The sequence below is a fragment of the Pipistrellus hanaki genome (assembly GCF_964339955.1).
Source record: "Pipistrellus hanaki genome assembly, chromosome: 1".
In the NCBI taxonomy this organism is placed as follows: Eukaryota; Metazoa; Chordata; class Mammalia; order Chiroptera; family Vespertilionidae; genus Pipistrellus; species Pipistrellus hanaki.
The window spans coordinates 82,899,460-82,922,426 of record NC_140503.1 but is presented as its reverse complement, the minus strand read 5'-3'; the positions used below and the strand labels follow the sequence as shown (position 1 = coordinate 82,922,426).

The window sequence follows — 22,967 nt, the reverse complement described above, 5'->3', positions numbered from 1 at the left end:
TTCTACATGCAGTCTATGCCTCCTAAGTAGAGAGATTGGGTCTTGTTTCCTTATCTTAATATTGGAAGATAATAGTCCAGAAAGAGGTATGTGAAGATTAATAACATACATAGCACCTAGCACAGTGAATCTAGCTCAATTTTACAAATAGATCCCAGGAAACTTTCAGTATTAAAAAATTCCAAAATGTATGCTAATTTGATTTTTTTTAAATGCCTCGGAAATGAAATGTCTAGCACATAAGGGAGTTACTTTTTGGGTACCTAGAGAATACATGAGTTCAATACATAACCCATCAAGTCCGTAGCAAACAAAACCTAATCAAGAAAATGTAAAAGAGAGACACACCTCCTTCTTCATCCGGTAATACTCATCAATGGCATACTGGTATTTTGGGGTACTGATGCCCAAAACAGATGCAATCTTCTCTCCAAGAAAGTCACACACTAAAGACACAAAAGTTAAATAGCTTACAATAATTCGTAAGCATTTCTTTTTTAAAAAAATTATTTTTATAAACATTTCTTGAGCACTTTCTATGTGTAAAGCACTGTAGAAATACAAAAGTTATAGTTCCCGCCCTCAGAGAGATTATGAAGACTCAATATCTCTTCTGTATATAATTCCTTTATTTCCTCAAGAAGTACCTATGGCTTCTTATGGACACCTGTTAACACTGCCAGTAATACTTACCACCAAGTATTATAATTATTTGTTCCATGTCTATTTTTTTTTTTTTTTAATGCATATCCTTAGAAAGCTAGCATGCCAATGGGCTGAAGGAGAGGAATGGCTTGTACCATACATGCAGGCACTGTAAGGTTAGACTCAGAGAGGCTGAAGAACTTGCCAAGCTGACAAAACAAATCCAAAATTCAATCAGGACTGAATATAAAGCTAATGCTGTTTTCATTTCACCAGACTGTCCAGCATATACGGAGTGCTCAGTAAATTAAAAAATATATATATCTTATTGATTTTTCACAGAGGGGAAGAGAGAGGGATAGAGAGTTAGAAACATTGATGATAGAGAAACATTGATCAGCTGCCTCCTGCACACCCCCACTGGGGATGTGCCCACAACCAAGTACATGCCCTTGACCGGAATCGAACCCGGGACCTTTCAGTCCGCAGGCTGACACTATCCACTGAGACAAACCAGTCAGGGCAATGTTCAGTAAATGTTTGTTGAATTAATTACTATTCAAAATTAGATATAATAAAAAGGCACAAAGTGATAGAAGCTATGAAGCAAGAGAAAGCTTTACGATTTAAAACCTATATTTAAAGTTTGCATGATTGAGTCATAAGCTGATTATTTATTTCAAATATGACTTAGTTATATCTAAATCTAAATATATAAAAGCATAAGCAACCAGCTGACCAGCCAACCGGCCGATAGCTAAGATACACACTAACCACCAGGGGGGGCAGATGCTCGATCCAGGAGGGGAAACCACAGGCATGGAAACATGGAACAAATGATAATTCTCAGAGGGAAGAAGGGTTTCAAGGGAGGGCTGGAAGAGATTAGCCAAAGATCTTATATGCATACTAGAAGCCTGGTGCATGGATTGGGGTCCTTCGACCTGGCCTGCGGGGATGGGGCCAAAACTGGCTCTCTGACATCTCCCAAGGGGTCCCAGATTGTAAGAGGGCGCAGGCCAAGTCGACGGATCCCAATAGAGCACAAATCCGTGCACAATGCCTCTAAGTTTATAAGAAATAAAATACTAGCCTAGCAGTTTGGTTCAGTGAATAGAGCATTGGCCTCCATAATGAAAACTCACGGGTTTAATTCCAGTCAAGGGCAAATACCCAGATTGTGGGCTCAGTTCAGTAGGGGGTATTGCAGGAAGCAGCCAATCAATGATTCTCTCTCATCACTAATGTTTCTCTCTCTCTCTCCCTCTCCCTTCCTCTCTGAAATGAATACAAATATATTTTTAAAAAGGAAATAAAACATTGCCCAGGCCTGGTAGCTCAGTTGGTTAGAGCATCATCTAGATACACCAAGATTGTCGGTTCCATCCCCAGTCAGGACACATATAAGAATCAACCAGTAAATGCATAAATAAATGTAACAGCAATCTCTCTCTTTCCCTCTCTCTCTCTCTCTCTCTCTCTCTCTCTCTCTCTCTCTCTCTCTCTCTCTCTCTCTCTCTTTTTCTCCCTCTCTCTCTCCCCCTCTCCCTCTCCTTCTCCCTCTCTCTCTCTTCTCTCCCCTCTCCCCCATCAATTAAAATTTTTAAAAATATATTAATGACATAAATGAATTATAACTACAGGCTTTAGGGTACCAAATGACAAAATAAAACAAGTACTAGCAAAAAAAGGTTTAAGAATGTGAAAATCATATCTAAATTAATATAGCCATTTTCAATACTTTAAATACACACACACACACACACACCAAAGGCTGAAGAATGTTTTAAGATGAAGTACAAGTGAGATTGATACCTTTCAATCCTAAGTAACTTGAGAGTGATTAACTCCCTATTGTTTCTCCTTCACTTCTGAAACACTCCTTTATGGCAAAGTTCCTGGAGCACATTACAGTAGTTATACAATATTCAAACAGAAAAGTAATACCTGAGAGAGTTGACGTGGCTGCACGAAGCATGTAAAACCATAAGTAGGGACCCCAGGTAAGTTTTGTCTGTAACAAAAAGTTGGGTTAGCAATACTCAAACCTACTCATTCTCTTTATTAAGGCCAAAAGTAAGTAAACAATACTTGGTGAGCACAGAGTAATCTACAGAGAGTACTACAAATAAACTATACTCCAATAAAAAATATAAAACCTTTATAGCTAGAACTCCATTTTATATTTACCCATATCACTACCACCACCTTAAGCCCATGGAATAACCAAAGGAAAGCAGCAGCCACTGAAATGGAGTTGGTAAGTCAGTCTTAGTTATTTAAGAGTTGATATTTCAGAGCCTTCCTTTTCCTGCCATGCTGCTTTCTGTCTTCATTGTTCACCAGCATTATCAGAGAAAGTGCAGTCAACGGAAAGGGGCATCAAGAAATCATACAGCCGAAACCGGTTTGGCTCGATGGATAGAGCGTCAGTTTACGGACTGAAGGGTTCCGGGTTCGAATTCAGTCAAGGGCATGTACCTTGGTTGCAGGCACATCCTCAGTGGGGGGTGTGCAAGAGGCAGCTGATCGATGATTCTCTCTCATCGATGTTTCTAACTCTCTATCCCTCTCTCTTCCTCTCTGTAAAAAATCAATAAAATATATATATTTAAAAAAAAGAAAGAAAGAAATCATACAGAACACACTTGTGGTATAGTGGGGAAATTAAGGTTCAGAGACATTAAGCAGAATAACAGCATAGCAAATAAACTTTATTAGTGGGAAAATAAATAACCACTAAGTGGCAAGATGAGGTTTTTTTGTTTCTTTAAGGTCTAAAAAGGAATTAAGACCGTAGCTCACTGTATATTTCGTAGGCCAGGGCCACTGGGAGAATGCAACCTCCATTGCACACCTTAATTTTGGTGCTGTAACTCCAAAGAATACTTTTGTGAATTGAAGCCTGCCACACAGATGACAGTTTGCATCTGTGGATGAAATTGATAATACAAGCATGCTTGCCCAGCCAGTGACTGAGCGTTGACCTATGAACCAGGAGGTCAAGGATCGATTCTCAGTCAGGGCACATGCCCAGGTTGTGGGCTTCATTCCCAGTGTGGGGCATGCAGGAGGTAGCCAATAATGATTCTTTCTTATCATTTATGTTTCTGTCTCTCCCTCTCCCTTCTTCTCTGAAATAAAAATAAAATAATAAAAAATACAAGCATGCTTCACGGTACCAATATTTTTGTTCATCAAAAGAAAAGATATTGCCTGGGTCAGTGTGGTTCAGTTGGTTGAGAGTCGTCCTGTGCACCGAAAGGTCACTGATTTGATTCCTGGTCAGGGCACATGCCCAGGTTGCAAGCCCGATCCGCAGTGCAGATGGCAGCCAATTGATGTTTCTCTCTCACATCAATATATGTTGCTTTCTTTCTCTCTCTCCACTCTCCTCTCTAAAAGCAATAAAAATATTTTTAAAAGCTGCCACAATTTAAAAAAGAAAAATAAAAAAAATCAAAAACCTAGTATAGAGTTTGCATTCAATCAAATACACTGTTTTGATATTTGCTCCAGGGAGTGGAGAAAAAGATAAACTTGTCCATAACCTTCTTAGCTAAGATATGTTAATGATTATAAGGGGATTAAAAAAAGCAAATGCAGACTATTTCTAAGACTAAAAACTGTAGACACTGGAAACAACTCTTTCCTTTTTGTTGGTGAAATAGTATCTTCCTTTCCTGATATCTAAAGCTGACGTTGTTGTAAATTTTAATATTATTTCCTTTTCTTCATGGTTAAGAGAGGGAGATTACATTTTTTTATTTTCAATTACAGTTGACATTCAATATTATTATTTAAGAATAATTTACTGATTTTGAGAGAAAGAGGAAGGGAGAGGGTTCTAGTGTAGGCTCTTGAGCCACCTGTCCTTTTGGTTCAGTAAGATCAGTGTCTAAACCAGGAGTGGGAAAGTCTGGCCCTGCCAAGGCATTAGGAATAAGTTAATTAAATGTTTGACTAAATATAGCAGGCTAATTTTTAAGCTGATAATTGTATATGGCCCACAAATGATGTTATAAATATCCAATGGCCCTTAGAAGAAAAAAGGTCCCTCTCTACCTCCCTCCCGCCTCAGTCTGATCAAAGGACCCTATAAATTAATTCTGTATAACTGTGTGATGACAGATGTTACTCAAGAATCCTTATGCATTTCTTCAGTCTGGAACAAGTTTGGCTCTTTAGTAGTGACAGTCTGATATTAGCAATTATTTTCTCTAGAAACAACCCCAACATATAGAAATCTATACCATTTTCCAAAAGTATGTTTAATCCTTTCCTATATTTAGTCCTTTTTTATACTTTCTTGGTCCTATCATTTACCATGTGTTATACAATTTGGTTCCATTCTCTATATTTTTGCACTGTTCACTTGCTGTAAAAATCATAAGGTAAATACCAATGTCAGCATATCTTAAACAATAGCTCCGAAAATAGCTTTCATCCCCACATTAGAGACACCTCCTACTCTAAATATAGAAGATATAACAGATTATTTTTCCTGACAGTTTTCTAAGTCATTTGAATGAGCACTGGCTGTTAATTTAAAAAATAAAGTTGGCCCTGACCGGCTGCTAAGTGGTTAGAGCATCAGCCAGTCAATCCTGGGTCAAGAATATGGTGCAGGCTCAATCCTGGCCCTGCTTCTCTCTCTCACATCAATGTTTCTTTCTCACATCGATGTTTCTCTCTTTCCCTCCCCTCCTTCTTCTTCAAATGCCAATTTCTGAGACAGTATTCCTGTAAGACAAGGTAGTTCTTAGTTTTTATTTAATGACTCAACAAACAAATTTAACTAAGAACATACTGTTGTCCTCCCCATTTACTATATATTTACTATATATATATAGACATATACTATATTGAAATTTATAGCATATGTCCCAAATGCTTACATTCCTAAAGTGGAATAACTAGGCCAAAAATATAATCATTTGGAAAGCTCTTCCTTCAGAGTGCAAAACTTTACACCAGGAAATTTACCAATATACACAGAGCAATGCATAAGATGCCCATTCCCTAGTACCCTTACCACAGCGTATTGTTCTTTTACTTTTTAAAAAAACTGACAAGTGAAAAATGAGCCCAGAAAATTTTGAGTTCTTTATCAGAACAGAGATGGAAGACGCTGACAACGCCCTGCCATACTAACAGACAGCAGCTGTGTGTCGCTGAAGGATGCCCAGGACCAAACCAAAGAAGGTTGGACCTGCATCAACACCATTTGTCAACCAACCAAATCTGAAATGCCATGGCTGACATGTATACATAAGGAACTGTTTGACAATGAAATTGGGACTCAAAAGAACTACTGGCCCAGAAAGGAAATCTAGGTCTCCATTTCTTTTTTCTTTTTTAAAATAATTATTGTTGAAAGTATTACAATATATATGTGCCCTCCTACCTCCCCTCCTCACCTCCCAGCTCCCCAACCCCAGGGCTTTAGCACCCTATTGCCCAAGTCCATGGGTTATGCATTTATGCATATAAGGTCTTTGGTTGATTACCTCCCACGCACCTCCCCCCACCTTCCCCCTGAGATTCTGCACTCTGTTCCATGCTCCCATGTTTCTGGATCCATTCTGTTCATCAGTTTATTTTGTTACTTAGATTCCACATATAAGTGAGATCAGGTGATACTTGTCTTTCTGACTGACTTATTTCACTTGGCATAATATTCTCCAGGTCCCTCTATGCTATCTCAAAGGGTAAGAAATTCTTTTTTACTGCTGCATAGTATTCCATGGTATAAATGTACCACTGCTTTTTTTATTCACTCATCTACTGATAAGCACTTGAGCTGTTTCCAGATCTTAGCTATTATACACAGGGATGCATACATTCTTTCTAACTGGTGCTTTGGATTTCTTAGTATATATTCCTAGGAGATCACTAGATCAAATGACAGTTCCATGTTTAATTTTTTGAGGAAACTCCATACTGTTTTCCATAATGATTGCACCAGTCTACATTCCTACCAGCAGGTACTAGGGTTCCCTTTTCTCCACATCCTCACAAGCACTTGTCATTTGTTGATTTGTTTGTGTGTGTTTTTTGTTTGTTTTTTGAAATAAATCTTTATTGTTCAAATTATTAGTTGTTCCTCTTTCCCCCCCCCCATAGCTCCCCTCCCACCCTCTTCCCTTACCTCCCCCCAGCCACTGTCCTCCCCCATAGATGTACAATTTTTGTCCAGTCTCTTCCTGCATCCCCCACATACCTTTCCCCCTGAGATTTGTCAGTCCATTCTCTTTCTATGCCCCTGATTCTATTATATTTACCAGTTTATTCTGTTCATCAGATTTTTTTTATTCACTTGATTTTTAGATTCACTTGTTGATAGATATGTATTTATTGTTCATAATTTTTATCTTTACCTTTTCTTCTTCCTCTTCTTAAAGAATACCTTTCAGCATTTCACATAATACTGGTGTCGTGGAGGTGAACTCCTTTAGCTTTTTCTTATCTGTGAAGCTCTTTAGCTGACCTTCAATTCTGAATGTCAGCTTGGCTGGATAGGGTACTCTTGGTTGTAGGTTCTTGCTATTTATCACTTTGACTATTTCTTGCCACTCCCTTCTGGTCTGCATAGTTTCTGTTGAGAAATTAGCTGATAATCGTAGGGGTGCTCCTTTGTAGGTAATTAACTGTTTTTCTCTTGCTGCTTTTAATATTCTTTGTCTTTTGCTCTTGGCATTTTAATTATGATGTGTCTTGGTGTGGTCCTCTTTGGATTCCTTTTGTGTGGGGTTCTGTGTGCTTCCTGGACTTATAAGTCTATTTCTTTCACCAGGTGGGGAAAGTTTTATGTCATTATTTCTTCAAATAGGTTTTCAGTATTTTGCTCTCTCTCTTCTTCTGGCACCCACATAATTTGGATGTTGGTATGCTTGAAGTTGTCCCAGAGGCTTCTTACATTGTCTTCAAATTTTTGGATTCTTTTTTCTTTTTAGCTTTTCCAGTTGAGTGATTTTTGCTTCTTTGTATTTCAAATCTTTGACTTGATTCTTGCGTTCCTCTAGTTTGCTGTTGGATGTCTGTATAATATTTTTTATTTCAGTCAGTGTATGTTTAATTTCTAGTTGGTCCTTTTCCATATCCCCAAGGGTCTCTCCCATATCCTTGAGGGTCTCGCTAAATTTATCATCCTTTTCTAGGAAATTCTTGAAAAACCGTGGTATGGAACTCTATCTCCAGTCATTTGTTTCCCTCCATTTCTTTCGTTTGTGATCTGTTTTTCTGTCTCCACATTTTCGCTGCTTCCCTGAGTTGGTAGGATGTCTTTGTGTGTTTGATGTCCTATGTGGGCCAGTGGCTCGGCCTCCCCAATTACCTGAGGTGGACACTTGGTGCACCTCTTTGTGGATTGTGTGTACAGCCTTGTTGTAGTTAAGACTTGATTGTTGTTGGTATCAGTGGGAGGAGTTGACCTCCAGACCAACTGGCTGTGAGGATCAGCTTTGTCTATGCTGGGAGACAGCCTTATTTGACTAGACTTGTAAAATTGCAAAAGCCTCTGTGCTCAGCTTAGATGAGGCGGAGTTTCAGGGTGGAGCAGACAGCCTTGGCTTCCTGTCAGCCCTGCCCTATCGCTGCAAGCACCTTTGAGAGAAAGGCGCCCTTGAATTTCGCCCGCTGCCAGACAGTCTAATCTTTCCCCCAGTGAATCTGGATTCCCAGATTCTTACCCGGAACTGGGGTTCAGCACAGTCTGGAGCTTTTGTCTCCTTCCCACTAGGACAATCCAGTGGCACAGTCAACCATCTGCCTTCTGTGCGCCTTCAGGTGCATGCCTCCGGAATTCTGCCTTTTGCCACTCCCCCGAGTTTCCACCTTACAGCCCAGATTCTGGGGTCTCGCCCGGAACTGGGGTTTAGTGCAGTAGGAACTAGTGTTCAGCGCAGTTCGGAGCTTTTATCTCCTTGCTGCTAGAGAACACCAGCCAGGCACTCAGCCACCCCGTCCTCTCCGGCTCTGTCCTCTCCCCACATGCGCACTGTGTCTCAGTACTTTAGGCTTTTACAGCTCCTCTGATTTTCCTTGTGGTTTTCTCTTTCCTTCTAGTTGTAGAATTTCCAGTCAGTCAGCTTTCCTATGGTTCTGGACGATGTCTGTTTTGTCTTTTAGTTGTAGTTTTGAAATTGTTGTACGAGGCTGTAGTTTAGATGTTTACCTATGCCGCCATCTTGGTTTCTCCTCTTTTGTTGATGTTAGCCATTCTGACAGGTGAGAGATGGTATCTCATTGTCATTTTGATTTGTATCTCTCAGATGATTAGAGACTTGGAACATTTTTTTCATATGTATCTTGGCTATCTGTATGTCATCTTTGGAGAAGTGTCTATTTAGGTCCTTTGCCCATTTTTTATTGTATTGTCTTCCGTTTGTTAAATTGTCTGAGTTCCTTATATATTTTGGATATTAACTCTTTATCAGATGTATCATTGCCAAGTATGTTCTCACATAGGGCTCTCTTTCCATTTTGTTGATGGTTTCTTTTGCTGTGCAAAAGCTTTTTTATTTTGATGTCGTCCCATTTATTTATTTTCTCCTTAGTTTCTTTTACCTTAGGAGATATATCAGAAAACATATTGCTACAAGTCATGTCTGAGGTTTTGCTGCCTATGGTGTCTTCTGATATTTATGGTATCATGACAACATTTAAGTCTTTTATCCATTTTGAGTTTATTCTTGTGTATGGTGCAAGTTGGTGGTCTAGTTTCATTTTTTTTTTTTTTTTTGCATGTATCTGTCCAATTTTCCCAACACCATTTATTGAAAAGACTATCTTGACTCCAATGTATGTTCTTTCCTCCTTTATCAAATATTAATTAAGTATAATAGCTTGGTCGGAGCGGCCGGGCCCGGGGCAGCCAGGCCCAGAGCAGCCAGGTCGGGTGCGGCCAGGCCCGGAGCAGCAGCTGCCAGGCTGGGAGCGGCCAGGCCCGGAGCAGCAGCTGCCAGGCTGGGAGCGGCCAGGCCCGAAGCGGCCGGGCCCAAAGCAGCCGGGTTGGGTGCAGCCAGGCCCGGAGCAGCGGCTGCCAGGCTGGGAGAGGCCAGGCCCGGAGCAGCCGGGTCGGGTGTGGCCAGGCCTGGAGCAATGGCTGCCAGGCTGGGAGCGGCCAGGCCTGGAGCAGCCGGGTCGGGTGCGGCCAGGCCCGGAGCAGCGGCTGCCAGGCTGGGAGCGGCCAGGCTCGGAGTGGCCAGGCCCGGAGCAGCCGGGCCCAGAGCAGCCGGGTCGGGTGCGACCAGGCCCAGAGCAGCAGCTGCCAGGCTGGGAGCGGCCAGGTCGGAAGCGGCAGTGGCCAGACCCGGAGCAGCTGGTTGTGGAACGGACCAGAGCAACAGAGGCCAGGCCCGGAGCAGCCAGGCCCAGAACAGCTCGCTCCTCGCCTGCCCCCGCCCCAAGGCTACCTCTCAGACATGGCTGGAAACTTTTGCGGGAACTTGAGGGTCTGCTGAATCAAGTGATGATCTGTATATGTTGAGTTAGTATAGTGCTGGGGTGTTGATCTGTGAGGGCCTTGTGCGGGGCCTGGATGAGGTTGGTTGACCTATTTGGAAATGTCTTTTGTGTGAAGTGTATCTTTGGGCATGTGGAGGTATTATTGATATGAGAAAATGCTAAGTAACTGATTTACTATCTGAAAAGCGATTTACTATCGGGGAAAGGGAGGGAGGAAGAGACTGAACATAAACTGTGAACCTATGGATGAGGTCAATGGGGGAGGGGAAGGGAGCGGAGGGTGGGGTGGGAACTTGGTGGAGGGGAGAAGAAATGAGGAACCTTTGTAATAATATGAACAATAAAGATTGATTTAAAAAAAAAAAAGTATAATAGCTTGGGTCGATTTTTGAGTTCTCTGTTCTGTTCCATTGATCTATATGCCTGTTCTTGTATCATTACGAGGCTGTTTTGATTACAGTGGCTTTGTAATATAACTTGAAATCTGGTATTGTGATCCCTCCAACTTTGTTTTTCTTTCTCAAAATAGTTGCAGCTACTCAAGGTCTTGTTTGATTTCATATAAATTTTTAGAGTATTTATTCTAGCTCAATGAAATATGCCATTGGTATTTTAATAGATATTACATTGAATCTGTAGATTGCCTTGGATAGTATGGACATTTTAATGATGTTGATTCCATTTCTTATTTTCTATCAAGTATACCAGGAGTATTATTAAGTTTTAAATGTCAGAGTTTAAAAAAATATTGAGTCTGTTTTACAAATCTACTACCCTGTTTCCCCAAAAATAAGACAGTGTCTTATATTAATTTTTGCTCCCAAAGATGCGCTAGGTCTTATTTTCAGGGGATGTCTTATTTTTCCATGAAGACGAATACGGTACACATTTATTGTTAAATGAAAATAAATTTATTACCTGTATACGGTACAGTAGTATAGTAGTTGTCAACACAAACCAGACAAACTATGAATCCTACAGTATCAAGAATTTACTCATTTATTCAATGACAATCATGCCATCATCTTCTGGAACATCATCATAACAATCCAATTCCTGAATTTCCTGGTAAATTTCTTGTGACTCCATTTCTTTCAGAATCAGTGGACCAAATCTCTCATGTTTAGCCTGGGGGGGGGGGGGGCGCTTATTTTTGAAATATAATGCCTTATATTTCACTCAGAAGGAAACCTGTAAATAGGTCTTATTTTTGGAGGATGTCTTATTTTCGGGGAAACACGGTATATAAATACAAGACAATATATTTTCAAAATTCTTTTGTCCTATCAGACAAAAGTTTACTTTGCTATTATTCATCCTTTAAAAGAAGGGAATCATGTCATATACAATCATTTGTTGAACCTTCAGGACATTGTGCTAAATCAAATAGCCAGTCACAAAAGGACAAAACTTCTTGATTCCACTTACATGAGTTATCTAAAATAATCCAAACCTAGAAACAGAAAATAGAATAGTGGTTGCCAGAACCTGGGGAAGGAAGGAACTGGGGAGTTGTTATTCAATCTGTATAACATTTCAATTATACAGGGTAATTACATTTTAGAGATCATGTTCTATACCATGTTGTGTCTATAGTTAACAATACCTTATTGTACACTTTGTTAAGAGGGTAGCTCTCATGTTAAGTGCTATCATAATTTTTTTTTAAAACCAATGAATTTTGTGAAAAAAGTGTAAAAAAGGAAGACATTTTCATAGATTTCTTAGTAGTTACAGAATAGTCATAGGGATATAAAGTACTATATAGGGAATAGAGTCAATAAAATTTTAATAACTATGTATGGTGTCCACTGGGTATGAGATTTATCAGAATAATAACTTAGTAAGTTTTATTATGTCTAATCACTGGGGTGTATACCTAAAACTAATATAATATGTCAACCGTAATTAAAAAGTTAAAAATGATTAAAAATAAAATAAAACTATTTTAGGTTTCTTAAATGCAGGAAATACTTCCATTCATATTATATAAAAATACTGTTTTCTACCAAAATCATAATGCATAATTTTATAATCAGAATATAGCTGATTGAAACCTCAGAAGTCCCATTCCATTAAATGGGGAAACAAATAAACCTAAACAAAACCTACTGACACACAAAAAATCACTAGTATCAAACCTACCGGATCAACAGTAGGCAAGACATCTTTCTTTTCCAGACCGTCGACTTCATCTTCATCCGTGCTATATTCTTCCATTGTTTCACCACTAACAAAGTGGATGACTCTCCTTGGGACCTTCTTCTTTTTTCCAATGACTCCCAATTCTACATTTTCAAAGCTTCTTTCATTACTCATCTAATGTTGATAATAAAGTAAGAAAATGAGAGTTTCAAGTGAGATTAATATTCATTCTTATGACAAAAAAAATTCCAGGTTGCTTTATTTTAAGGAATAAAGAACATAAGCCAATTCTTAAACAGTTTTAAAAAAAATGAAACAGATCATATACACATAAAAGCATCAATAGCATCTAAAAAGAGTTTAATAAAGCAAACATACTCAATAACAAGGTGAAAAAAAACAGAACTTAACCAATTAAGTTTAATTTTAAGTCAACAGCTAAGAAATCAAGCACCACACTTCAAGTCATAGCAATTCCAATACTGTATAATAGTGCAGACATTATGGCTGAATTAATGTGTAATATCAAGAGAAAATCATTTGACACATACACATGTTAAATACCGTACATAAAATAACAGTTTATATTAAGAAAGTCTAATAAGTCTTTGAATTTGAGCTTAGCTATGTGTGAGCAAAACAAAACCAATTCAGCTTAATTCTGAAGCTCTCCTTTTCACAAAACAGGAGTCCTAAATTCAAATGACTTTTAGAGCCAAATAGGTACCAAAATAAATCAAGCTACAGATGGCAGGATAGATGCTTTAGAGAAAGCATGACTCAAATAAAGACATTAAATTGAAAATAATTTTAAAGCACTGTGCAGGTCAAATAAAATGCATTTGTAAACCAGATCTGGAAACAGGCCATCAGTGTTTTATCTCTGACCTTTCAGATTTCTTAGTCAATAAGATACAGGTGACAATAGAGTTTTCCTGATAGTAAAATATTTTACAAACTTTTAAAGTATAATACTTAAGTCCACAGAATTCTAATTATATCCAAGTTCCACTCCTACATATATATAGCCATGTGCCCAACTCAGAGTAAGTGAAAACTATGGGAGAATATAAGTAACTTTTTTTTTCCCTTTCACCTTGCCTCAAGTTTAAATTCCTAAGAAAGTCTTCATTGAATCTTCTTACCTGAAGATTTTGAAAAGGCACAATAGTAATAATTGTGAGGGGGGGGGGGGAAATCTGGCAACAGTGAAAATGGGGGAGGAGGTATAGGTAAAGGAATGGTCAAGGGGGCTTTTTATTCATGTTTTTTGTTTTTGTGATGAGCATATGCTCATATATTCCTGAAACAATTTTAAAAGTAAACCAAAGGAAAATGATACAGGACTCCAGGACTGGCACGATTAGAATCCATGTCTATAGGATTCTCTAGGATAGTCCAGAGTTTAAAAATTTTGTCCTCTATAAGGATTCTTAAACTTGTAAATATGACCAAACATAACTTAAATCCATGATTACTGTTCAAATACTAGTTAAGTTTTCTGAACTACTTAAAGAGATGGGACTGTACTGATAACAGTGGACTAGAATTACCATGTTATGTAAGTATAAATAACTTTACTTTTATGCATTGTTCCTCTTAATCTTCTAAGGTCCCTCTTAGAAAATAGATATGGTTCTTCTGTGTCATTCACTTGCCAAAAGTAAATTTAGTAATTAGCCAGGATTTGAATCAAGATACAGTATATTCAACCCAAAGAATTCAGGCATTCATTGTTCCATTAAGCACATGGTCATTACTGACAGAACTATCACTGCTGTATATCCTAGTAGCAAACTGAGATCATGAAAACTCTGCTAGCATGGGCTATCTATGAATTAATCTTTTAAAATAAATTTATTAGCCTGTCCCAAGGGCTCAAACAAATCCCAGCCCTTAATAAAAAAAAAAACCACACACAAAAAAACACACCACAATCTATTTATTGTGTCCATTAAAAAAAATAGTCAACATATGGCTATCCACATCTCCTTTCTTCTATCCCTGATCCCTAGCCACAGGAAGTCCTTCCTACTCATTCTCATATTACCCCTTGGTATAAGATTTGGTTTGGATTGTCTTGACATCAAAGTCTCCTTTTGGACAATGACTTTTTGGATTCACTTACAGACAGGAAAAGTCAGAAGAGCTGGTTTAGATTTTCAGTCATCATACTAACTAAATGGATCTGACGCCAAAGCAGCAATCCCTGTCAGTGAATAGAGCAGAGACCGTTCACAGTGTATCACCATGCTCCCTTTGACCCCAACCCAATCTCATCAGAGCAGAAGCAGCTTCTCACGACTCCCTAAGCAATCTCTCAGTGGCTCAACTACTGTATCTTCTCTCAACAACTTTAATAAATCAGAACACTCCGGCTGGGTCATAACAATATATAACTTAGCTACTATCTCTGTTCTATGACTCGGTTATATTCTTTCCAAAACATTTTTTTAAAAATCTGCCCAGCTGGCATGGCTCAGTGGTTGAGCACTGACCTATGAACCAGGAGTTCACCTGGTCAGGGCACATGCCCGGGTTGTGGGCTGGAAACCCAGAAGGGAGCGTGCAGGAGGCAGCAGATTAATGATTTTCATCATTGAAATTTCTATCTATCTCTCCCTTTCTCCCTAAAATCAATTTAAAAATATATATTTTTAAAAAGGCATTTTATTTGCTCTAATAATTACGTTTTTATAAAGATTTTTTACTAACGAGACTTTTATTTAAGGACTTTTCTTTTTTAATTTAATATTTTTTTATATATATAACAAAACCCAAGTTTTATCATCTTAAGCATGAATGAGCAAACTTTTTCTGTAAAGGCCAGAAAGTAAATATTATGCTTTGCAGCTATAGTTTCTGTCACAACTACTGAACTCTGCAAAAGCAGCCACAGACAATCCATAATGAATGGGCATAACTTTGTCCTAATAAAATTTTATATAAACTGGTGGTTGGTAGGATCTGGCCCATAGCTTATAATTTGTTAACCTCTCTTCTGAAATCAGATTGGCAAATTTAAAAATCTGTGAAAGGGCTTGGCCAATGTGGCTCAGTTGGTTGAGCATCATACCATGACCTGGAAGTTTCCGGATAGACTCCCCTCAGGGCACATGTCTGGGTGTAGGAGGCAGCCAATAGATGTCTCTCTCTCTCATCAGTTTCTCTCTCTCCCTCTTCCTTCTCTCTGAAATCCGTTTCTTTTAAAACAAACACAAACAAAACAAAAAAACCAACATATTTTTTTTTAATCTGTGAAAGAACCTATGACATGTTAATTCAAACCTCTTCTTGAGGTGGGAGAGTCAGTAATAGAAGGTATTTGAAAACCAACCAGAAAGTGGTTTGGTACAAAATTTCCAACAATTATAAATAGAATTTATTTTCTGAATTTTGCAAATGTTTTGTTTTTACAATAAAACAGTAATTTGCAAATAAAAATGGTACTGTCAATTATACAAATTCTCTTTTAACAAACTGCATATATGTGAAAATAGTTGTGTGTGTTTTTTAATATATTTTATTGATTTTTTTTTACAGAGAGAAAGGGAAGGGATAGAGTTAGAAACATCGAGGGGAGAGAAACATTGATCAGCTGCCTCCTGCACACCCACTATTGGGGATGTGTCTGCAACCAAGGTACATGCCCTTGACCAGAATCAAAACCGGGACCCCTCAGTCCGCAAGCTGAAGCTCTATCCACTGAGCCAAACCGGTCTTGGCTGAAAATACAGTTTTTAACACCAGGAAATTATGAAATGTAATGTCATAAAAAAATGTTATACATTTGATTATATTTTATAGTTAACCAGTCTGTAATTCTGCTTTCTTGTTCCTCAGTGCCTGTTTTTAATGGCAATATGCTTTTTATAAACTCCCATGGCACCCAGAACTTCTTTAAAACATGTCCTTTCCCAATTAGGTGGTTAGCAACATAGGAGTAGGAACAGTGTGTATCCTTCATTGCTCTATTCTTTAGCCTATAGCTCCTGGCACATGGTAAGTGCTTGGTAGCAGAGCTGCTAAATAATGCTAAATGAAGTAGTAGTGAAATTTTAATTCTTTTAATTCTAATTCAGTCTAGTCAGAGAAGCTGCTGGTTTCTGCCCAATGCTAAACAAACCCAAGCTCCTATTTCTTCCTTTTTTTTTTTTTTTAAATATATATTTTATTGATTTCGGAGAGGAAAGGAGAGGGAGAAAGAGAAACATCAATGAGAGAGAATCACTGATCAGCCGTTTCCTGCACGCCCCCTACTGGGGATCAAGCATGTGCCCTTGACTGGAATCGGGTCCCTTCAGTCCACAAGCTGATGCTCTATCCACTGAGCAAAACTGGCAAGGGCCAATCTCCTATTTCTTACACCATTCCCTACACTTGGAACTTCAAAGTTCTGACAAACTAATAAAGGAGTACAGGATGGCAGCCTCTCCTTCTGTGGAGATGGCAGCAAATCTCCACCTCACCGACCTCTTCCATTACTGTGGTCAAACCCCTAAGTACAGATGTGGAGTTCCCAAAGATGTTTCTGCTTCAGGAATGTGTGAATGAGAGAGCAAGAAGAGAAAGTTAGAAAAGTAATTTGTATAGTATAAACCCATGTTTGTTTAATAAGAAAGATTATTATATATCCATAGGAAATCCCAGAAAGAATATACCAGAAACTTAGTTACTTTAGGAGAATATGAATGTGAGGAACAAGTAATGGTGGGATTCCTATGACTTTATACTTTTTGCTCTGGGGTCTTCTTTACTGTTTAACTATTTATTTTATTATTTTTTTAAACAAGGATATGAAAACAACATAATGTCACCAACCCAAAACAAAGAGCCTCCCCCTCAATGGTTTGGCTCAGTGGATAGAGTGTCAACCTGAGGACTGAAGGGTCCCAGGTTCGATTCTGGTCAAGTGCATGTACCTTGGTTGCAGGCACATCCCCAGTGGGGGGTGTGCAGGAGGCTGCCTATCAATGATTCTCTCTCGTCATTAACATTTCTCTCTTTCCCTCTCCCTTTTTCTCTGAAATCAATAAAAAATATATGAAAAAATATAAGTAATGAAAGAAATTATAAACAGCTTTGAGATAATAACTTTAAAAACAACAACAAAGAGCTTCTATTCACTTATCTGGTTAGTCAGTACAGGTATGTTTCCTTTGCTCTTAAGAGTCAAAGCTTGCCGAAACTGGTTTGGCTCAGTGGATAGAGTGTTGGCCTGTGGACTGAAGGGTCCCAGGTTTGATTCTGGTCAAGTGCATGTACCTTGGTTGCAGGCACATCCCCAGTGGGGGGTATGCAGGAGACAGCTGATTGATGTTTCTCTCTCATCAATGTTTCTAATTCTCTATCCCTCTCCCTTCCTCTCTGTAAAAAAATCAATAAAATATATATTTTTAAGGAAAAAAAGTCAAAGCTTAAGTAATAATGAAAACAATTATAGTAACAAAAGAAAAAATCAAATGGAAAACACATCAAGCACTGTAGACTTAAAAGTTCAATTCAGGGAGATCCAAGATGGCGGCGTAGGTAAACATCTAAACTGCTGCTGTGCACAACAATTTCAAAACTACAACTAAGACAAAACGTCTATCACCCAGAACCATGGGAAAGCTGGCTGGGTGGAAGTTCTAAAACTAGATGGAAAGAAAAAGAACCATCAGGGCACAAGCGCTGAAAAACTGAGGTATGGGGGTGCGCGCATGGTAGGGGCTGGCGGCGGATCCCAGCTGGAGGCAGGTGTTGCTTTCTTTGAAGAGAGACAAGCTCCTGATCTCTCTGAAATCCGGTTTCTGGGGAGAAGCTGGACTGTCTGCCATCAGAGCTGCACACAAGAACAATTGCTGTGCTGGGGTGTGAGATGCAGGGATGCGGTTGGAGAGAAAGAGATGGATCACTGCCAGCCATTGCTGTTTGCATGCCCTCGCCTAGTGAAGTCCTGAGACTTCGCCTCGCACAATCTACAAACACACCCAAGCTCCAAGCAGCAGCTTTTGCATATGAATGGCCTTCTCTATTGCATTTTAACCTAGAAAACTTGAAACCTGGCGCAGACAGCTCCAAAGCCTCCAAGCTCCTACAGGGAGGAGAGGACTGTGGTTCTCGCTGTAGCTCCTGCAGGGTGGCCTCAGACAGTAGCTGAACTGCACCCCATTGGAGATCCAGAAGCCAGATTTCAACTCCTCACATCCGTGACACATTCGAGATGCGGACTCAGTGAGCACCAAAGCCCCACTGAAACAAGGCCTGCACCAGTGCAGCAGTTCTTCCATTATAAACACAGTGGGTCCTCACAGCCAATTGGCCAGGAGGTCAATTCCCCCCAGTGTACCAACAGCAATAAGGCTTAACTACACCAAGACTTTGCACTCAGCCCACAAAGGGGTGTACCAAGAGCGACCACCTCAGGTGATTAGGGAAGCTGAGCTACTGGACTCTATAGGTCACCTACACACAAAGCCACTCCATCAACACAGGGAGGCAGCCAAAATGCGGAGACACAGAAGCATGTCATGAATGGGTTTAAGTGTACCAACATCCGGATTTTTGGGGTGCCAGAAGAAGAGAGAGACCAGGATATTGAAGGCCTACTAGAAGAAATAATGACAGAAAACTTTCCCTACCTGGTGAAAGAAATAGACTTACAAGTTAGGAAGCGCACAGAACCCCAAACAAAAGGAATCCAAAGAGGACCACACCAAGACACATCATAATTAAAATGCCAAGGGCAAAAGACAAAGAGAGAATCTTGAAAGCAGCAAGAGAAAAACAGTTAGTTACCTACAAGGGAGTACCCATACAACTGCCAGCTGATTTCTCAACAGAAACTATGCAAGCCATAAGGGAGTGGCAAGAAATATTCAAAGTGATGAACAGCAAAAACCTATAACCTACCCAGCAAAGCTATCATTCAGAATTGAAGGTCAGACAAAGAGGTTCACAGACAAGAATGAGTTGAAGGAGTTCATCACCACCAAACCAGGATTACATGAAATGCTGAAGGGTATTCTCTAAGAAGAGGAAGAAAAGGTAAAGGTAAAAATTATGAACAACAAAAAGACATCAAATACATACCTACCAACAAGTGAATCTAAAAATCAAGTGAATAAAAAAATCTGAATATAATAGAATTATAGGAACACAGAAAGGGAGGGGACTGACAATTCTCAGGGGGAAAGGGGTCTGAGGGGTGCAGGAAGATATTGGACAAAAATCTTACACCTATGGATGAAGACAGTAGCGGGGGGTAAGGGCATGGGGTGGGGTGGGGAATCAGGTGGAGGGGAGCTATTGGGGGGGGGGGGAGGAACACCTGTAATAATCTGAACAATAAATATTTATTATAAAGAAATAAAAAATAAATAAAAGTTCCATTCAACTATGCTTGTCGACGGCAGGTCTCAAATAAAGTGAAAAGTGGCTTCCTAATCAGTTACCATTACTCCCTGAATTCCTCCCTGCCTACCTTCTTCCTTAAGAAGAAGAAAAGCAAGAAACCACATATAAAGGGTATCTAGAAAACTTATTGTTTATGTAAACTAACATTAAAAGAGCTATATTAACATTTAGACACTGTTCTCTGGGAATCTGTAGCTTGGGAAAAATGTTTCACTAACATTCAAGTAGTTAAGTCTCAAAAATGAAACTATTGAAAAAAGCTTCATACTCATTGAGGGTGGGGAGATTTCTATACAGGAGCAAAGCTAAATTTTTAATAGCCAAAACCTACAATTGAGCAGGTTTCAGTTAAAGCAATATTTTCATTAGTTTTAACTAGCAAAGGTCCTAAGCTACCATTTTAGAGTACCAAATTCAAAACAAATTAAAACTCCAAACCTTACCTTAACTCTCTAAACTTATACTATCCAAAACAGTAATCACTTGCCACATGTGGTTAATTATTGCTTATGTGCAATGTGGGTAGCAACTCAAATTGCAGTAGGTTTAAAATGCATACAGGAGGCCGAAACTGGTTTGGCTCAGTGGTAGAGTGTCGGTCTGCGGACTGAAAGGTCCCAGGTTCGATTCCGGTCAAGGGCATGTACGTTGGTTGCGGGCACATCCCCAGTAGGGGGTGTGCAAAAGGCAGCTGGTCGATGTTTCTCTCTCATTGACATTTCTAGCTCTCTATCTCTCTCCCTTCCTCTCTGTAAAAAATCAATAAAATATATATTTTTTTAAAAATAAAATAAATAAAATAAAATAAAATGCATACAGGAGGACATAAAGATGGCCAAGAGACATGAAAACATGCTCACAGTCACTAATCATCCGAGAGATGCAAAACGACAGTGAGGTACCATCTCACACCTGTCAGAATGGCTATCATCAACAAAGGACAAGTGCTGGAGAGGATGTGGAGAAAAAGGAACCCTCGTGCACTGCTGGTGGGAATGCAGACTGGTGCAGCCACTATGAAGAACAGTATGGAGTTTCCTCAAAAAACTAAAAATGGAACTCCCATTTGACCCAGAGATCCTACTTCTAGGACTATGTCCCAAGAAACTATAAACATTAACAATAAGAAAGGATATATGCACCCCTATGTTCATAGCAGCACAATTTTTAATAGCTAAGATTTGGAAATAGCCTAAGTGCCCATCAGCAGATGAGTAGGTTAAAAAACTGTGGTATATCTACCCAATGGAATACTAAGCTGCTGTAAAAAAGAAGGAACTCTTACCATTTGCAACAGCATGGATGGAGCTGGAGAGCATTATGCTAAGCTAAATAAGCCAGTCAGAGAAATATAAATATCACATGATCTCACTCATTTGTGGAATATAATGAACAACATAAACTGATTAACAAAAATAGATCCAGAGACAGAAGAATCAAACAGACCATCAAACCTCAGAGGGAAGGTAGGAGAGGATGAGGGTAAGGGAAAAAGATCAACCAAAGGACTTGTATGCATGCATATAAGTCTAACCAATGGACACATATGTACAATAATACCTTAATCAATAAAGAAAATAAAAATAAAATAAAATGCATACAGAATTTCAAAGACTAGTACCAAAAAGAGAATGAAAAATAACTCACTGATAACTTTCACATTAATTACATGTTGAAATCTGTGTTTTGAAAACTGAATTAAATACAATATACTGCTTTTTCACTGCTGATAGCGCTCGCAAACATGGTGAACGTTCCTAAAACCCGCCGAACTTTCTGTAAGAAGTGTGGCAAGCATCAACCCCACAAAGTAACACAGTACAAGAAGGGCAAGGATTCTCTGTATGCGCAGGGAAAGCGGCGTTATGACAGGAAGCAAAGTGGCTATGGTGGGCAGACTAAGCCTATTTTCCGAAAAAAGGCTAAAACTACAAAGAAGATTGTGCTGAGGCTTGAATGCGTTGAGCCTAACTGCAGATCTAAGAGAATGCTGGCTATTAAGAGATGCAAGCATTTTGAACTGGGAGGAGATAAGAAGAGAAAGGGTCAAGTGATCCAGTTCTAGAGCGTCACATTTTGTTTTATTATGACAATAAAATCATGATATATTAAAAATATATATAAATAAATAAATACAATATACTATTAAAGTTCATTTCACTTCATATTAATTACATGTTAAAATTTTTAACTGGGTTAAATATAATATAATACTGATTTCAAGGATTTTCTTTTTACTTTTTTTAAAAAAATGTTTTTATTGACTTTAGAGAAGGGAGTAGAGAAACATCAATGAGAGAGAATCATTAATCGGCTGCCTCTTACACGCCCCCTACTGCAACCCCGGCAGGTGCCCTGACCAGGAACCCAAGGGAACCGCCTGGTTCATGGGTCCACAGCGCTCAACCACTGAGCCATACGGGCGTGGCTCTTTTTACTATTTCGATGTGGCTCCTAGAAAATGCAGAATTTACAATGAGGCTAGCATTGTCTTCCCATTGGAGAGTGAGACTCTGGGCCTTCGTTACCTGGCTGGTGAAATGGGGATCACTCCCAACACAGGCAGAAGCTGTGAGGATCCAATGGAAAAGCCCGCAAACATGAGCACTTATTTGCTGCCAGCTGAGCAGAGGGCAGAGGCCCAGCCGGGAGCTTGCAAAGGAAGCGACCGAGACGGAGAGACTGAAGCCAAGTCACCTGCCTCCGGTCCCTAAGGCCACCGGTGGGGACACGCCCGCATTCTCTGGTCACCGACCTGAGGCTCGAATGTCACCCCTGGAAACGCGGGGCCGTCCTCCCCTCAATACCTCCTCTCCCCGGGCCTGAGGCGCAGCCGAGGCCGAGGCGGGGTACCGAGGCGGCCTGCTCGGAGGAAGGCCGGGCGGGCCAAAGGCAGCCGGCGCCCGGCGGGGAGGCCGCGCTCTCGGGACCTCGCCTCGGGCCGCCCCTCCCTCGGCGCCTCGCCCACCTGCCGCGCCGGGTCTCGGAAGGCCGCGGCGGCCGCCGCTCCCGAGGCTGCCACTGCCTCTCCCGCCTCCGCGCGGCTCCCGGGCTCCCGGTCCATCGCCGCCGCCGCCTCAGGGCCGCTGGCGCTGGCTAGATAGAGCGTGACGGCCGATAAGCCCACTTCCATCCTCCGCCGCCCCGCCCAGCGGTGGACCGAGCCCGCGGTCGGGAAGAGGGCCTTGCCTACGCGTCCGCCCGGCGCCACGCCCGCCTGACCGAGCGGGGGGCGGGGCCTGTGGACTCCGGCCGGCGGGGCTGGGCTGCCAGGCTCCGCCAGCGCGGCCAGCGAGGCCAACCACCGGCTC

At 40.3% G+C, this 22,967-nt stretch overlaps 2 protein-coding genes across 2 annotated transcripts in view; one reads left to right on the top strand and one right to left on the bottom strand.

Annotated features, from left to right (window-relative positions):
* FAM177A1 (family with sequence similarity 177 member A1) overlaps positions 1-22,967 on the bottom strand; it is a 27,462-nt gene extending 4,495 nt beyond the window's left edge. Inside the window, exons 1-4 of the mRNA XM_084875148.1 lie at positions 22,625-22,967; positions 12,259-12,432; positions 2,593-2,659; positions 349-446 (exon numbers count right to left, since the gene is read on the bottom strand). Coding sequence (XP_084731274.1) covers positions 349-446; positions 2,593-2,659; positions 12,259-12,432; positions 22,625-22,789 — 504 coding nt within the window. The 5' untranslated portion in view covers positions 22,790-22,967. The remainder of the gene's footprint in view (positions 1-348; positions 447-2,592; positions 2,660-12,258; positions 12,433-22,624) is intronic.
* Positions 21,379-21,761, top strand: LOC311621806 (large ribosomal subunit protein eL42). The gene has a single exon (XM_084882182.1). It carries the CDS (start codon positions 21,401-21,403, stop codon positions 21,719-21,721), a length of 321 nt encoding a protein of 106 aa, XP_084738308.1. The 5' UTR covers positions 21,379-21,400; the 3' UTR covers positions 21,722-21,761.